Source organism: Bubalus kerabau, chromosome 10 (assembly GCF_029407905.1).
Source record: "Bubalus kerabau isolate K-KA32 ecotype Philippines breed swamp buffalo chromosome 10, PCC_UOA_SB_1v2, whole genome shotgun sequence".
Taxonomy (NCBI): domain Eukaryota; kingdom Metazoa; phylum Chordata; class Mammalia; order Artiodactyla; family Bovidae; genus Bubalus; species Bubalus kerabau.
The window spans coordinates 25,837,474-25,853,906 of NC_073633.1; the positions used below are offsets into that span (position 1 = coordinate 25,837,474).

The window sequence follows — 16,433 nt, forward strand, 5'->3', positions numbered from 1 at the left end:
ATCCTTTCTGAAATTTTTTCAATGCATATACCAACACACAATACACATATGTTAGACACATTTAAATGAAAATGTGACATTACATACATAATATCTACAATTTTTTTTTAATTTAATTTTACTTATTTATTTTTGGCTGTTGTAGGTCTTTCTTGCTGCAGGGGCTTTTCTCTAGCTACGGCAAGTGGCGATACTCTAGTTGTGGTGCATGGGTTTCTCGTTGTGGTCGCTTCTCTCGTTTCAGAGAACAGGTTCTAGGGAACGTGGGCTTCAGGAGGTGCAGCACAGAGGCTCAATAGTTGTGACTTGTGGGCTCAGGCTCAATAGTTGGGGCGCACAGGATTAGGTGCTCCACACCATGTGGGATCTTCCTGGACCAGGGATCAAACCCATGTGTCCTGCATTAGCAGGTGGATTCTTTACCACTGAGCCACCAGGGAAGCCCTACAATTTGTTTTTAGTTAATATTTTTACCTTTATGCATCATTCTTTTTAAAGTTTGCATGCTTTGATAAGTTATATCCTAATTTAATTAATCTCATGTTGATGGACACATAACATTTCCAATTTTTAACTGTTGCAGAAATACGATATAATAAACATCTTTATTGACCTTTAAGCACCCATGCCATTATTTCTAAAACTAATTTTCTAGACGTAAGTGTTCGTCAAGCATGTATTTTATAAATATGCTTGGAATCCATCATCTTTCTATTTTCATTAATCTTGCTTTCTTTCTCCTTATTCCTTGTTTTGATTACCCTAATCACCTCCTAACTGCTCTCTGCCTATAGATTTGCCCAATCCATTCCATCCTACTAAGCTGCCAGATCCAATCACTGTTCTGTTTAAAACTGCCGGATACTTTCAAGACAATTCACTGAGTATGGCACTAAAGCTCTTCGTGGTTTATGTTTCTTTTTACACCTCTCAATGTTTGGTCAAGAGCGCAGTGCATTTCAGTCACACTGAATTTAAATCACACTCTCCCACCGGTGTGCCTTTTAAGCTATTGCCTTTGCTTGGCATATTCTCCAGATTAACTTCTATTCGTCCTTTCAGACTCAGCTCAGAAATCACTTTCTCCAGATGCCAGTCTGGCCTGCCCACTGTGGGGCGCTCCCAGAGTAACTTTTCCATGTCACTGTCATGGCCCTGTCTCACTGTGTTCACCTCTCCCTCTAACCAGACTGGGACTACACTTTGCAATTTGGGCTTACCAGTCCTCCCACAGTGTCTGATATGTAGCAGGTGCTGGGTAGATATTTGATAAACAATGGAATAAGAAAGGAAATTATCAGGGAGAATCTTACCTTGCTTCAAGTCACACTTTAGTACATTCAAACAGGAACTATATCTCAATTGGAGAAATCTAGGAATAAAATGAAGAATATTAGTGGTAGTGAAGAAGGAATTCATAGGGCCTGGACTCCATCTTAGGCCTGTTCATGCTGACCATGCTCGGCCACCTTTCCAATGGACTCTGAACTCTGTGTTTAGTGCCTATGAAAAGCAACAACAGAAGGATAAGACCCCTTACAGACAGGGGAACCTTGAAGATCATATCTAGGTTACTCATTGCCTAAGAGAAAACATACACTAATCACCCCTTCCTCCAGACAGGCCATAAATTTTTCTGTATCTATCGGAGTGTAACCTCGGGCTTATTGATTATTGGCTAATTGTTTGACTGTTTGAGCACATGAGCACAGAGCACGTGAATGATGGGGTTATTGGGATTGTATTTTCCTTGATTTATGTAAGTCTCAAGGAATTTGGGGTGGTGGGTTCAGACACGTGCACATGGGGTATAAAAGATTTTCACAAATGCTGGTGGGGGTCCTTGGCTAAGAGGAGACTCTGCCTTGGGCCCGCTGGTATAATAAACTGCACTCCACTATCTGCATTGTCCTTCTGAGTGAGTTTGTTTCCTGGAACGCGTGGCTATAACAGTAGCACTAGGAACTATAGGAGAAGGAGCCATCTGATCATTATAATCAATCATCCAACAAGCCTTTCCTAAGCAAATGCCAGGGGCCAAGCACTACTCTAGTCCCTGGGGACATGACAAGAGAGACTACAAAGTCATGGCTCTTTTGGAATCTATATTCTCCTAGGATACTGTGCTGTGCTATGCTTAATAGCTCAGTCGTGTCCAACTCTTTGTGACCCCATGGACAGTAGCTCGCCAGGCGCCCCTGTCCGTGAGATTTTCCAGGCAAGAATACTGGAGTAGGTTGCCATGCACTCCTCCAGGAGACCTTCCCAACCCAGGGATTGAACCTAGGTCTCCCACATTTCTGGCAGATTCTTTACCATCTTAGCCACCAGGCACAGATCAAGGTGAGGTTAGGGATATAGTACAAAGATAAATTTTATCTTTCCCTTCAAAAAGCCTGTGACCTAGTAAGGGAATATATAGAGATATAATTGCACACACAACAAAACAGAATATGTGATCATTCCAAAAACATTAATTTCCCTCCCAGTCGACAAATGTTATGGAACATCTATATTAGATACCATCAGTACATGGTAACAGATATGACTGTTGTCTTCAAGGCACTTCCAGTATGGTAGGAGACAAAGATGTTTTCTTAAACCTCATAAATAAATGTATTACTATTATGTACTTTAAGTACTGTCATATAAATCAAAACACCAATAACTATGAGAGAATATAGTTTAGAAGGGCTTCCCTGAGGAAGTAGAGAATGCTATGAGAACAAAAAAAGAGAGAGATCAGGACAATTTGGACAGTTTTCCTAGAGGAATGGGTATTTGAATGAGCTTTAATAGGGAAGTTTTATTCTGCAGAGATGGGAAGGAGGGGACTTCCAGGCAGAGAGGAACATCAGTAAACACATTAGTATGGGGAAGCACAGGCTGGTCTTGTGTGTCTAAAGGGAAGAGTGAATGGGACACCAAAAGGGAATGATGAGGAAAAGACAGTATTATGGGGAAAAGCTAGAGAGATTGATTGATTCCTCTATCCAAGAGTTTAGACTTTGTTAAGTTAGTGGTTCCCCCAACCAATAGTCATATCCATCTGAATTAAAAGCTCAGAGGGAATTTTGTGGGTGAGCTTCCATTGCAGGAAGTTGCCACCAGAAGATTCCATAGGAGAAGGCCTACCTTCCCTATGGCCAGTATTTTTTAATTTTAGAAGTTCCTGGGGTGATTGTGATGCTCACTCGGCCAACTTTAGGGACCACAACTTTATATAATAGAGAACCACCAGAGGCTTTCAGCAGGATAGAAACATGATCAATCCCACGTTTTATGAAACATAACTTTGGGGACAGAATGAAGGATGGACGATCACAGACGGGGGCTTAATTGGCAGGCTATGGCAATGGGACTGCAGAGAGATGAATAGTTCTGGAATAAGCCAACAACTGTGGGTAGTAAAACAGATGTGAAAGAATTTTCAGAGGCGGAACAACAGGACTTGGTAACTAATTGGCTACGGGGTTAAAAAGGGGGAGAGAAGGAAAAAGATTAAGGTGTTAGGCTTGGGTGATTGAAAGCACAATGCTATGATAATGTTGCAGAGAAGAACATAATGGCCTGCCTCAAAGGATCCTGCCCCTCTGGGAACTGTTGAACTAAAGTACTTTTGTTCAGCCCAATAAGAGATAATCTGACCCTGCCCACCTGTGAATGGCTACCGAAAAAGAAGAGATTAACACACCCCTTTCCAAAGGCTGGCCCTTCCTAGAGATGTTTTGCAAGACTTAAGACCCTTCTTCTTTACTTCCTCACTGCTTCTCCCTCGATTCTGCCTTCAGACTTTAGGTCCTCATTGCTTCTCTCCCTCAGGCTCTATTAAAAAAAAAAATGGCATCCAGGCCCCGACTAGATGATTATTTTGAGACATTAATCTGCCATCTTCTCAGTCAGCTGGCTTTCTGAATAAAGCCCTATTCGTTGCCTCAACACCTTATTTCTCAGATTTATTGGCCTCTCACGTGGTGAACAGAGTGAGCTTGAACTCAGTAACAAAAACATGATACTGTGGCCATGATGAAACGGGGAACGCAGGAGTTTGGTTTTGTCTGCGGAATGGAGAAGTGTCTGGTTTTGAACCCAGTGACTGTTACGACCTAATGGGCCTATTACCTGGCCTCAGAACGGGGTCCTGGTAATTATAATTTTGGGGGGAGTTTTCCTCTGTTCCTTGCATCACCTATGTTTATTATTGTCTATGGCTTTCATGCTGGAGCTTTCCTCAAATGTCCAGTGATCTTTTGTTGGCGGAGTCATGATGTTACAGGAAAATGGGGCAAGAGAGGCTGGTCAGGTCCCACGTCTCAGATGAGTCTCTGGAATGCACAGGCAAGTGAGGGTCCTGGCTTTGCCCAGCAAAGAATTCAAGAGCAAGCCATTGTAAAGTGAAAGCAGATTTCTTTAAGGGAGGGATACACACTCCAAGGGCTTCCCCGGTGGCTCAGCTGTAAAGAATTCATCTGCAATGCAGGAGACACAGGAGACTCAAGTTCAGTCCCTGGCTTGGGAAGATCCCCTGGAGGAGGACATGGCAACCCACTCCAGTATTCTTGCCAGAATTCCAGGCAACCCCCCGGGTGGGCTACAGTCCATGGGGTCACAAAGAGCCGGACACAATTGAGTGACCCACACTTTCACGTTCAATGTATTACCAAGAGCGTACTCTGAACTTCAATGTCTACTGAAATTGAATCTTACACTATTTTCGACTTAGTAGGTTCTAATCATTTTTTGTTATCTCTTCAAGGGTTTTGTCATTCTTTTCAAGGTTGTGCCTTGCCCTCTTCCCTCCTGTTTCACAGGCAACCTAGCTGTACCTCACTTTAGCAGAACAGAGAAAGATATAAAGTATTGGCATCTAAGGTTCTTGTATTAGTCAAGGTTTCCCGAAGAAATAGAACCAGCAGAAGATATATATAAAGTATATTAGATGGAGGTGGGAAGAGAGATTTATTTATAACAAATTAGCTTACTCAATACACAGGCTGGGAAGTCCCATGACCCTCTGTCTATAGGCTGGAGACTCAGGAAGCTGGTGGTGTAAGTCAGTCCACGTCCAAAAGTCAGGGAACCAGGGGAGCCAATGTTTTAAAAAATCCCAATCCAAGGGGTAGAGAAGATGAGATGACATGTCCCAACTCCAGCAGGCAGATAGGAAGCAGAAAGGAGTGAATTCCTTCTTCCTTCCTTTGCTTTTTTTTTTGTAATCAGGTCCTCAACAGATTGGGTGATGCTCATTCACATGGGAAAGGGCAATTTACTTTAGAGTCAATTTACTTTAGGGTAATTTAGAGTTCATCGATTCAAATGCTAATCTCATTCAGAAACACTCTTACACAAACCCAGAAATAATGCTTAATCTGGGCATGCCAGTCAAGTGGCCAGTCAAGTTGACCCCTTAAATTAATCATCACAGTCCCTGAGGTCCTTGAAGGCAGATGGTCTCTTTTTTTAAGCATTTTTGTTTTTATTTTTAACTTGGTTTCTCCGCAGGCATTCTCTAGTTGCAGCGAGTGGGGGATACTCTAGTCGCAGTGCACAGACTTCTCATTGCAGTGGCTTCCCTTGTTGTTGAGCGTGGGCTCCAGAGCACAGGCTCAACAGTTGTGGCACATGGGCTTAGTTGCTCCAAAGCCTGTGGGATTTTCCTGGACCAGGGATTGAACCCCTGTCTCCTGCATTGGCAAGCAGAATCCTCACCACTGAGTCACCAGGGAAGCCCCAGCAGATGGTCTTTGTTCCCAGTATCCAGCACAGTAAACAGCTGATAAATATGGGCTGACTATGCAAGTGACATTAATTGAGCACACCCCCATATGTGTAATCCAACTTCTATTACAATTTATTTCTATATTAATCTGATTAATTGTGGAGTATTGAAAATTTCCTTAACAATCACATTCTCTTCCTATGGGCAGTATATTGCACATCAGTGATCTCTACACTGTAGCCTTTTAGACTTTTGTATTTCCTTTCCAGATTTGCTACACAATTGTAGTAGTAGTATAGGAAATGAGAGTTAATTATCATGATTTGGTAAAAAAAGAGGTAAGAAATTAAACCACATGTATATTTTTAATTTTGTATTTATTTATTGGCCATGCTGCATGGCATGTGGGATCTTAGTTCCCTGATCAGGAATCAAACCTGTGCCCCCTGCATGGAAAGCTTAGAGTCTTAAGCTGGATAACCAGGGAAGCCCCCAAGCTGGATTTTTAAAAATTGCTCTTAAGTTTAGTTTTTGGTATTCCCACAATTAAACATTTTCAGATGCAAAACCTGGAAGGGGATACTCTTCATAAAATCTCCTTTGGAACTTAAAATTTAGATTTCAACAATTAGTAGTAAATGGTTAACATTTATCTTGAAAATATACCTTCACTCTCCTAACTGATTCAAAATGCAATCAGTATTAAATAAATATGAATTTTTATAGATCAATACAAGCCTTTATTATTATATGTAATAAAGAACATATTCTATAGTTTATATACATATAATTAACATTTGTTTAATTGGGATCAGATGAAACATTTTAAAACTTAAAAATGTGTTGGAGAATGTTCTCTCTCTTCTTTTTGTAAATTTATTTTTAATTGGAGGATAATTGCTTTACAATACTGTGTTGGTTTTTGCTGTACAACAAATATGTATTTATTGAATTCCTTCTATATGCCTAGTACTACTCTGGGCATTAGGGAGATAATGATAATCTACCAAAGGTTGTGTTTGCTTCTTATTATGGAAAAATGTAAATATATACAAAGCTAGAGAATATAGTGGGCTTCCCTGGCGGCTCAGTGGTAAAGAATCCACCTGTCAATGCATGGGACATGAGTTCTAACCCTAGGTCGGCAAGATCCCCTAGAGAAGGAAATGGCAACCCACTCCAGTATTCTTGCCTGGGAAACCTCAGGAGCCTGGCAGGCTACAACCCATGAGGTCGCAAAAGAGTCAGACACAACTTAGCAACTGAACAACAACCACAGAAGATATTATAAAGGACTCCTATCTACCCATCACCCAGCTTAAACAATATCAACTCATAGCCTTCTTTCATTGACAGGCTACCTCTCCATTCCCTCTCATATTACTTAGAAGCAAACCCAAGACATCATACTGTTTCATCCATATTGGTATACAACTCTAAATAGCCATGATATACAATTATATATTCATTATAACCATAATATCATTTTCCCACCTAAAAATTTAAAAATCCAATAATCTGTAGCTTACATTTTAACAGGGGAAACAAGGAAAAAATAAGCAAAAAATATTAGGTAATAATGACAACAAATAATGCCCAGGTGATGGGATAAAGACTGATTTTTCTATTGGGTGATCAGAGAAATCCTGCAAGGTGGCATTTGATGATGGATGAGCATAACAGGAGGGGGCAAAGCACAGGACTGTCTAGAGGAGGAGTCTTCCTCACTGAAGCTCCAGCCAATGTAAAGATCTGAGGCGGAGCTCAGTGTTCAAAGAACAGGAAAGAGGCCTAGGAGTCCAGGAGGACTAAGTGGAAGGAAGAGTACAAGGATATGATTTTGGAATGCTCACCTGAGGCCATGAGAAAGGACTTCAGACCTGACTCTAACCAGGTGGGATGGGCAGCCTTTGGAGGATTCTGAGCAGGGGAGAGATATGACTTGACTTATGATTATAGAGGAGCATTCTGGTTGCTCTGTTAAGAAGGATGTATAGCAGGACATTTTAGGAGAACAAGTGTCTGAAACAGGGAGCCCAACTAGGAAATGATTGAAACAGTCCAGGTGAGAGCTGGTGAGAAGGTCATAAAGGTCATAATGAATTAGGGTAGTAGCAGTGAAGATGGTAAGAAATAAGTCATTTCTCAGTAAATTTAAATTGACAGCTAATAGAATTGGTTGATAAACCAGATGTAGAGTAAATGATAAGAGACAAGGTAAGTCAAGGTTAACTCCAAAATGTTTGGCCTGACCAAGGAGTGCCATTTACTAAAGTGAGGAATACTGGAGGAAGCACAGGTTTGAAGTAATTGGGCATGTTAAGTTTGAGATGCCTATTACACACACATCCAAGAAAGACATCAAGTTGATAGATAGCTAATTTCAGAGTTTCTGGGAGAGATGAGGGCTGGATCTATAAATCTGGGAAATACCAGTGTGTAGATGCTACTGAAAGTCACGGGACTGAACGAGAACACCCAGGTAGTGAGGGAAGATGGAGAAAAGGAGAGATTGGGAAGAAAAAAGGATCCGGCTGAGGAGCCTAAGAGGCCAATGAGGTAGAGGAAAGCCAGAAGAGTGGATGCCAGGAGCCAGGGCTGCTGTGAGATGAGTAGGCTGGAGACTGAGAAATGCCTATTAGATTGGATTCTGTGGTGGCTACCTGTGACCTTGGCAGATGGCTTCATCGTGTGAATAAAGACAAAAGCTTAAGGGTAGTGGACTCAAGCATGAATGGAGGTGAAGAAGTGAAAACAGGGAGCAGAGAAGTGGCGTGGCAGCTGAAGAGGGAAGTAAAGACAAGGGAGGTTCTGTTAGTTTTGTATTTTTTAAACTGAAGTTATTACAGCACGTTTGCATGCTGATAGGAATGATCCAGGAGAGAGTAAAAAACATGATTCTGGAAAGAGAGGAGTAATTGCAGGAGCAAAATTCCTGAGTGGGTAAGAAAGGACAGAGAAGCTAGTACACAAGTCAGGGAGATACCCAGGAACACACCACATCCATTTCTACAGGAGAGGAGGTCGAGTATGCAGGGAAAGATACAGGCACTTGGACAGATTTAGTGGTTGGAGGACATGGCCATTCTCTTCTATTGTCTCACCATGAAACAACAGGCAAGGATGTCAACTGAAAGTGAGGATTTGGGAGATGGTTTTGGTTTGCAGCAAGCAGGAGATAAACGCAAGAGGCAATGACTATGGGACTACGGTAGGGCAGTGTGGAAGGCCTGCTTGAGATGTGTGCTCCGTGAGAAATGGTCTTTAAGTCCAACTTGGATGGTGTTGTTCCCCTCTTTCCACAATCCAGTACCTCTCCCAGCACTGAGGACTATATCTTGCTACAATTAGTCAGCACATCGGTTCATTTGTTATTTTATAATTTATTATTCATTAATGCATATCATCATTCATTCACTGAATCCTATTTATTGAGTGCCAGGCACCACTTAAGGCAGTAGGGCTACCTCAGTTGAACAAAACAAACCTCTGCCCTCAGAGAACTTCTCTTCCATATCTTAAAAGACAAGAGCCCTCATCTTTGGTAAATACAACTCCTCAGTGAAAACCAGTGAGGAGGTGGAAGTTTCATATTTAAGTACTCAAAACTAAAGTCACCTAAATCCTAAAAAGAAGAATACCAAGGTGCCATGATAGATGTGGCCAGTAAAGGAGTGAAGGACATGCAGTCTGCCTCGGGGAGTGCATCTTTCTTTCTTTCCCACTGGTGCTGGGCTAGTTCCATGGAAAGCAGCCAAGTGCAGCAGACAGAAGAGTAATATGCTGGAATTTTTATCTCTAGTGTCAGAGCAAGGATCCATCATTATCTCCAGAAAAGCATGAATTAATGGACCATCATAACAAAACAGGGTCTGCTCCATCCAAATTCTCAGGACTACATAAACCCCGGGAGATATAAGTTCCTTTCAATTTAGGAATATGTCTGAAAGGCAAACAGAGCATACCCTTGAAAGGGCTTAACTGAGGGCATCTCCTCACTCCACCTTCCTTTTTTCTTACCTGTTTTGGCCTTTTCTTCCTTCCTCCTTCTTCTTTACTAATTTTCATCTGCTTTCCATTTTTAATGAAACAAAGGCTCTTAGAACCACTAGCTCAGAAAGCCACTGTTTCACTATAGGCTGGTCGCTGGGATTCTAGGAAGAAAGCCGGCTTTAAGTGAAATCATGGCTCCCTTCTGACTTTGAGCAGGAAGGTGCGAGAAGAGTGGATTGGGAGCATGGACTGTGAGTTCCCTCCAGAAAGAGATTTGGATCCTCTTTTAGTGACCTCAGACTTCACAGCTCTAGTACAAGGAACAAAAATAAAATGCTTGTCCAGAAAAAGAAGTCAAGGGAATTCCCTGGTGGTCCAGTGGTCCAGTGGCTTTCACTGCCAGGGCCTAGGTTTGAACCCTGGCCATGGAACTGAAATCATGAAAGCCATGAAACAAGGCAAAAAAAAAAAAAGCCAGAAATGGAGTGAATGTGCTTTGTGCTCTACTCCTCTGCATTAACAGTTACTTCTTATCTGTTGTTTTGAAAGCAGAATACTGAAACATGACAGTGCTTCTGTTCCACTATTACACAAGTAGCGTGCCCCCATGCTATACCCCTCTTTGTACAGTAGATGTCAGCCTCACACAGCCTTTCTCTTCCTAACTACAGATTCCTAAGAAAACTACCCTCTTACCCACCCTTTCCCTGGGTAAAAAGATTAATTTCTTCTCATCTCAAGCATGAAAAACAATAGTAAACAGTGACCCAGTAAACAGTGATTCTGGAAATAGAGTTGTATTAAAGTACCTGGAAAGGACTGTGGGACTACGGGAAAAGGGTACAAGTAGAGGGGTAGCTGCTGCTGCTGCTAAGTCGCTTCAGTCGTGTCCAACTCTGTGCGAGCCCAGACACAGCAGCCCACCAGGCTCCCCCTGTTCCTGGGACTCTCCAGGAAAGAACACTGGAGTGGGTTGCCATTTCCTTCTCCAATGCATGAAAGTGAAAAGTGAAAGGGAAGTCACTCAGTCATGTCCGACTCTTAGTGACCCCATGGACTGCAGCCCACCAGGCTCCTCCATCCATGGGATTTTCCAGGCAAGAGTACTGGAGTCGGGTGCCATTGCCTTCTCCAGTAGAGGGGTAGGGGACAGGTTAAAACCTGTGGGTCTCACTGAACAAATATCAGGTGTGATATCAAAGTGGGGCTCTAGCACATTTATGATATCAACTCAAGAAGATTTGGACATGGCCCTGATCAAAGGTCTTCGTCTCCCTCAGGTGGAAGAAGCTGAGGAATCAGCAAGTAGCTGCAGTGTCCTGGGAAAAGATCTCAATGTAAACCATTGATATCCTGTCTGTCCAAAGGTGCCCTATCTTTGTCCTCAGATAAGACATTTCTCCGAGCCTCAGCTTTCTAATCTTTAAAAGAGGAAAAAATAATAGTCTTATCTACCCATAGTATTTAATGAGAAAAAAATCAAGATATTGTGCAGAAAACAGTTTGTAGATAATATATTATTTAAATATGGATAGTAGATTTAAAGTTATAAAGGCAAATGTACATTAGTTATGAATAAAGAAGAATTCAGTGCTCAAAATTGAACCTTCAGTTAATTATTCTTACAGATTTTTCCCAACATATCACAGGAAGAATCTTTCTCGCCTGACTTCCACGTTAGCCATGTGGAATTTTGACACACTTAGGATTTATTTCACAAAAAGATCCCAACCTGGAGGGAGCCATATAATATGCATGAATGGTCTTGTGGAGGGAGAAGGGGTAGAGATTCCTTTTCTAGCTTTTACATTATACCATTAGTAGACAATCATAAGCCACTTACAAACTTCAAGTGCAAAAGAAATAGAAATATTAATCTTCAACAACCCTTTCTTTCCAATTGGGGGTGCTTAATTGCATTCCACGCTTGTATTTGATCCCATTCCTCTCTTAGCTTCTTAGTTCATAAATTGAGATGGCTAAAGCTTACCATATTGTGGTCAGTTAGCACCAGTTTAGGCAAGAGACCTTGAATTAATCACATTCTTATTTTATCTCATACTAAATCTACACATTTTGAATGGAAACATTACTGAAAGAATTCATATTTGAGAGCAGAAAGACTGTTTTATACCTTGATGTTGAAATTTGAGTAGAAGTTTCCAAATGAAATTATTGATGCTCTCCAATGTCATGAGGAAAGGCCAAAAGCAATTCAAATTTTTTTCATTTCTCATGACTCATCCCCTCCTGTGGAGTTTTGGGCTATATATTCCCTGCCTTGTCTGTTCATCTGCTCCTTTTGTTAAGAAAAAAATCCTTTTTGCATCACCACCCCCCACCTTATTTTTTTTATTTTTTTTTTTTTGCTGAGGCTTTCAATTTATTGTATCATGAACTGCAGAAGGAGAAGCAGTTGAACTCTCAACCTTTGAAACCTCTTAATACTTGCTGAGTGGTTAAGGGGAGAAGTAGAAAAGATTGTTGATTGGACTTTACCCCATTTGGAAAAGACCTTCCTACAACAGCTCAACCATCCCCACTTTAAGGAATTAAGTATTTACTTTTCTTAAAACCCAAAATCTTTTGGAACATTCTGCAGAAAGTGAGGCCAAATTTCCACACTTAGTGACAACTTGGGAACTTTCTTTTTTAGACCCACTTTAAACTCAAGTGCTTTTGCATAATGTATGTAACACATATTCAAAATAATTTCATTTTAGATTTATACTTTTGTCTGCTATATTGCTTTCTGCTGTTTTTTCAGAGTACTTTGCAATTATAAATAGACATCATTGCTCTCACCTCAGGCAGGAGTTTCTGGGTAGAATTCTTCACAGAAGACTAGATACAATATCAATATGGAAGTAAGTCATCGTTTAACATCAACAATCTGCTTCATGATCAGAGAGGTGCTGATAACTCCCCACCTCCTCTCTGGTCTGCCTTTCTAATAATTTCATTATGCAAAAATATAATTTTAGAAGCTATAAAAGGCCCCATTCCACTGGATTTTGTGTCATTTTTTTCCTGGGACCAGGGTTGAGGTTTGTTTTTTTTTCTGTTTCATCTAACACTAAATATTAGTAAGAGATACTTCTGTTTCCACTGTACTCTTCAAGGCTGCTCACAATTATACTAAATGAACTTCTTTTCCATTAGTCTTAATTCCTTCCACTCCCCTTCCCCACCCCCGATTTCCTCCTATTTTCAGATACTTGAAGATAACGTCCCTACTGCCTTCTCTCCTTCAAATCTTCCAGACATAAATATTTTAATACATTCGCCAGTGTATTTCTGATAGCATTGAAGTGTGTGCACAACCGGTCCCTTATTTATAAAGCCCACGTCTGCTGAATGACCTGTAATGCTATACCAGCTCCTGGACTCTCCCGAACAGTCGACCTGGGAGGATTTTACTTCCACTACTTACAAAGAGAAAGATGGAGACAAGGGAGAAGATCGACTAAAGCGAAATCTTTTCATCCATCTTGTCGGTGATCTTTGGGGACTGTGTGCTGCTATTTACATTGAACAGGAGGGAGGAGACGGAGGATGGAGAGCAACGCTGGAGGTGGGAGGCGGAGCTATCCCAGCACTTAAAACCCCTCGCTAAAAGGGAAGCACGTTCGTTTGTGCTAGAGGCACTCTCCTGGAACCACAAGGGATAGTGCGGTCTGTGCCCTGAGGATTGACGGAGATCCGAAGAAGGAAAACAAGGACAAGAAAACAAGCGAGACAGAAGAGGACCTCTGGAGAAAGCGGAAGGCAGGAGACGGGAGGGGGAAGGAACCCACGCCAGGTGGAAACAGGACCCGGAGCAAACCGGTCGGGTCCACTGAAAGAGAAGAAAGTAGCTGAGGATTGCCTTTTTTCCTTTCAGTTAATGAAAACGACTTTTATCCTCATAAAAGGCTAAGGGGAGGTAAAGACAATCTCTGTTTTCTTAGGGGTATAGCTGAGGGAAATCCAGACTACCTCTTTGAAGCTCTGAAATAAGCCACTGCCTGGTACACAGTGCAAAACGGTCCTGCTTTCTGAAGGCTACATCCCTTTCAGGAGAATTCCAGCCAGAGTAGCTGGTGCAGTTCTATTTTTACATTTAAATGTCTGTGTCTCACCCCCCGCCCCCATTTTAACAACACTTTCCTGTTTGTAAGCACGAGGGACAAGAAAGTGTCAAGACGGAATAGGTATATTTGGATCGTTCGCTTTTATCTGCCTGGGTCTTTTATTTTTTTTAAAGAGGGTAGGAGTGGTCCTTATCACGGAAAAGGACGTTTCCATTTGGAAGGCTCTCTCTCTAAATATATTTACACCCATATGCATTTAGAAAGAGAGATCCCTTTCGGAGGTTGAAATCCTATTGAGAAACATGGAAAAAGGAGCCAGGCACCGGAACAACACTGAAAAGAACCACCCAGGTGAGAGCGAGTCGCAGAAGGCTGATTCTGGAGGGGGCGGAGTGGCCCTGAAGAAAGAGATTGGATTGGTCAGTGGTTGTGCTATCATTGTAGGTGAGTCCAATTCCTTTTCCCACCGACCATTCCTCCCTGTCTGGTGGTCCTTTTGTAGAACCTTAATCCCTCAGTCCCCCAGCCCCGCAAAGCACTGTTTCTGTGTCCTGCTCCCTTAGAAAAGGGTTGTCATTCACCTGTGCTTTCGCCTGCACAAACGGATTAAGTTTGAGAGGTACAGGAAGAGTTGTATATCATACATCTCTTCCCCCAAAGCAGTCAGTTCTGTCCAGTGTTTGGGGAATGGAGCACTTAAGGGACACACTCCTGGCTGATGGTCAGTGTTGCCTGCAAGCTTGTTGAAAATATAGGTCTCTGGACTCTACACTGAAAGGTTGATTCCAGTGATTTAAGGTAGGACTGGGGAACCTAGATTTTAACAGGCTTTTCTGCAGCCATCTCCTTAACAGGCTGTGGATTGGCTTTTGAGACGTATTTAGGAGCTATTTGGTTTTACTTTATATGCGACTATGGGTCTAGGGGGTGTGTAATAAAAATAGCCACAACAGCAGTATAAGGATGCCTTGCCTTTCTCTAGCTTTCGCATCTTATCCAGCACTTTCTCTTGTGAAGTAGATGTGACAGGGCTGTTATTCCCATTTCATGGTGAGGAAATAAATTATGGAAGAAAAGAAGTGACAGATTGTACCTTTCTGTAATTGTGTAGTTGGCAGCTTCTCTCATTGCTTAGTGGAGTTGTGTAATATCCATGTCTCTTACCTCATGGAAGACCCTGTGAGGTTCTGAAGGGAAACGGGAGTAATTAGAATGGGGAGTCCGGCTGAAGGCTTTGAAACTGAGGAGCATCAGTGTCCCCGAGAATGCCAGTGCAGGCCATTCCAACCCTGTAACTGCACTCTACCAGGCAGGGGTCCTAAATATGGCCCTGTCTCTAGACAACACAGTCCTCTTTCCAGACAGCCACTGTAGATGGATGTGCAATGCTTCATTACTGCCTTTACTCCAGAAGGTGAGAGTTTCTTCTGCTGTCTTTGGGAGTGGGCCTTACCTTTTCCCCAGAGAAAGGGGTACCGGATAGTTAGGCCAGATCGGTTTCTGTGCAGACTTCCTATTGAAGGCTTGTAGAAATGGCAACGCACTCCCAGTGTTATTGCCTGGAGAATCCCAGGGATGGGGGAGCCTGGTGGGCTGCCGTCTAAGGGATCGCACAGAGTCGGACACGACTAAAGTGACTTAGCAGCAGCAGTGTCCTGATGCCCACAGACCAGTTTCTCTGGATAACCCCATGGTCCTTATGGTAGCACAGAAGCATTTTGGCAACTAAGCAATGCTGACATTGGAGAACACCCTTGAAATCAAATAATATCAGTACAGTATTCAGATAATCCTCTTCACCTCTGCACCCAGGCTTCAGTGTTATCTCCATTCAGCTTTCAAAGTGGAATGCTGCTGTATCTAATTGACTCTGGTAGGTTTCCAGGCATCTACAGTTACAAGTAAGGTAATGTTATTTTAAAATATTATAGTCAGGATTTTAATCTCTCATTACCTTTTCTGTATCTCGCCTTTATTGCAACTGCTCTAAAAAAATGAGATCAGCAAAGTACTCAATATGTACAGCATATGCCAATTTAAGGTCTATAAATAGCCCAGAGCTATTACCTCTTTCACAGTTTGACTGAGAGGATTAAGTATTTTCCTTCCTTTGGGAAGATTCTGATTCATACACAGATGTTTACACCGACATGCACTCGAGCACAATCAGACCTCCTTCCTGCCTTCAAAACCAACCTCCTTCAAAGGTTGAGGATATTTTCCTATATAATGAGCTTTTTTTGGTCTTTTTCTTTAGCATTTTTCTAAGACTGTGAAGAAATGGGAGTGTCCAGGTGTAAGAGCTATGGCTTTTAGTTGGGTGAATGCTACTAATGATTTGTCCACAACCTCATGGATAGCACTTCAGTGTAAGAGTAGTCCCAGTGCTCCTATTGGTATTGTAGCAAGAAGAATAATAACTCTGGTATTCTATGGTGAAAAGAGGCCCCAAATATGTGATTTCAGAGAAATCAGGATATTATTCCAAAGTGCAAGAATCCTTGTAGAGTTAATAGTCATGATTGTATCTCCAATTAAGCTGAGACACACATTTCCCCTTTAGGGTGTTGTGGGGGCAAAATCCTTTCCACTTCCCCTGCCGTGTGGCTGTTGATTTACAAATGTGCTGAGTAGCTGCCCTGTCCTCT

The 16,433-nt window shown here is 42.0% G+C and overlaps 2 protein-coding genes across 2 annotated transcripts in view; one reads left to right on the forward strand and one right to left on the reverse strand.

Annotated features, from left to right (window-relative positions):
* The window catches only part of RNF212B (ring finger protein 212B), a 52,933-nt gene extending 39,719 nt beyond the window's left edge, over window positions 1-13,214 (reverse strand). Inside the window, exons 1-2 of the mRNA XM_055537043.1 lie at window positions 13,146-13,214; window positions 1,314-1,372 (exon numbers count right to left, since the gene is read on the reverse strand). The gene's annotated coding sequence lies outside the window, so the exon portion shown is untranslated. The remainder of the gene's footprint in view (window positions 1-1,313; window positions 1,373-13,145) is intronic.
* SLC7A8 (solute carrier family 7 member 8) overlaps window positions 13,108-16,433 on the forward strand; it is a 52,792-nt gene continuing 49,466 nt past the window's right edge. Inside the window, exons 1-2 of the mRNA XM_055537033.1 lie at window positions 13,108-13,637; window positions 14,046-14,229. Coding sequence (XP_055393008.1) covers window positions 14,088-14,229 — 142 coding nt within the window. The 5' untranslated portion in view covers window positions 13,108-13,637; window positions 14,046-14,087. The remainder of the gene's footprint in view (window positions 13,638-14,045; window positions 14,230-16,433) is intronic.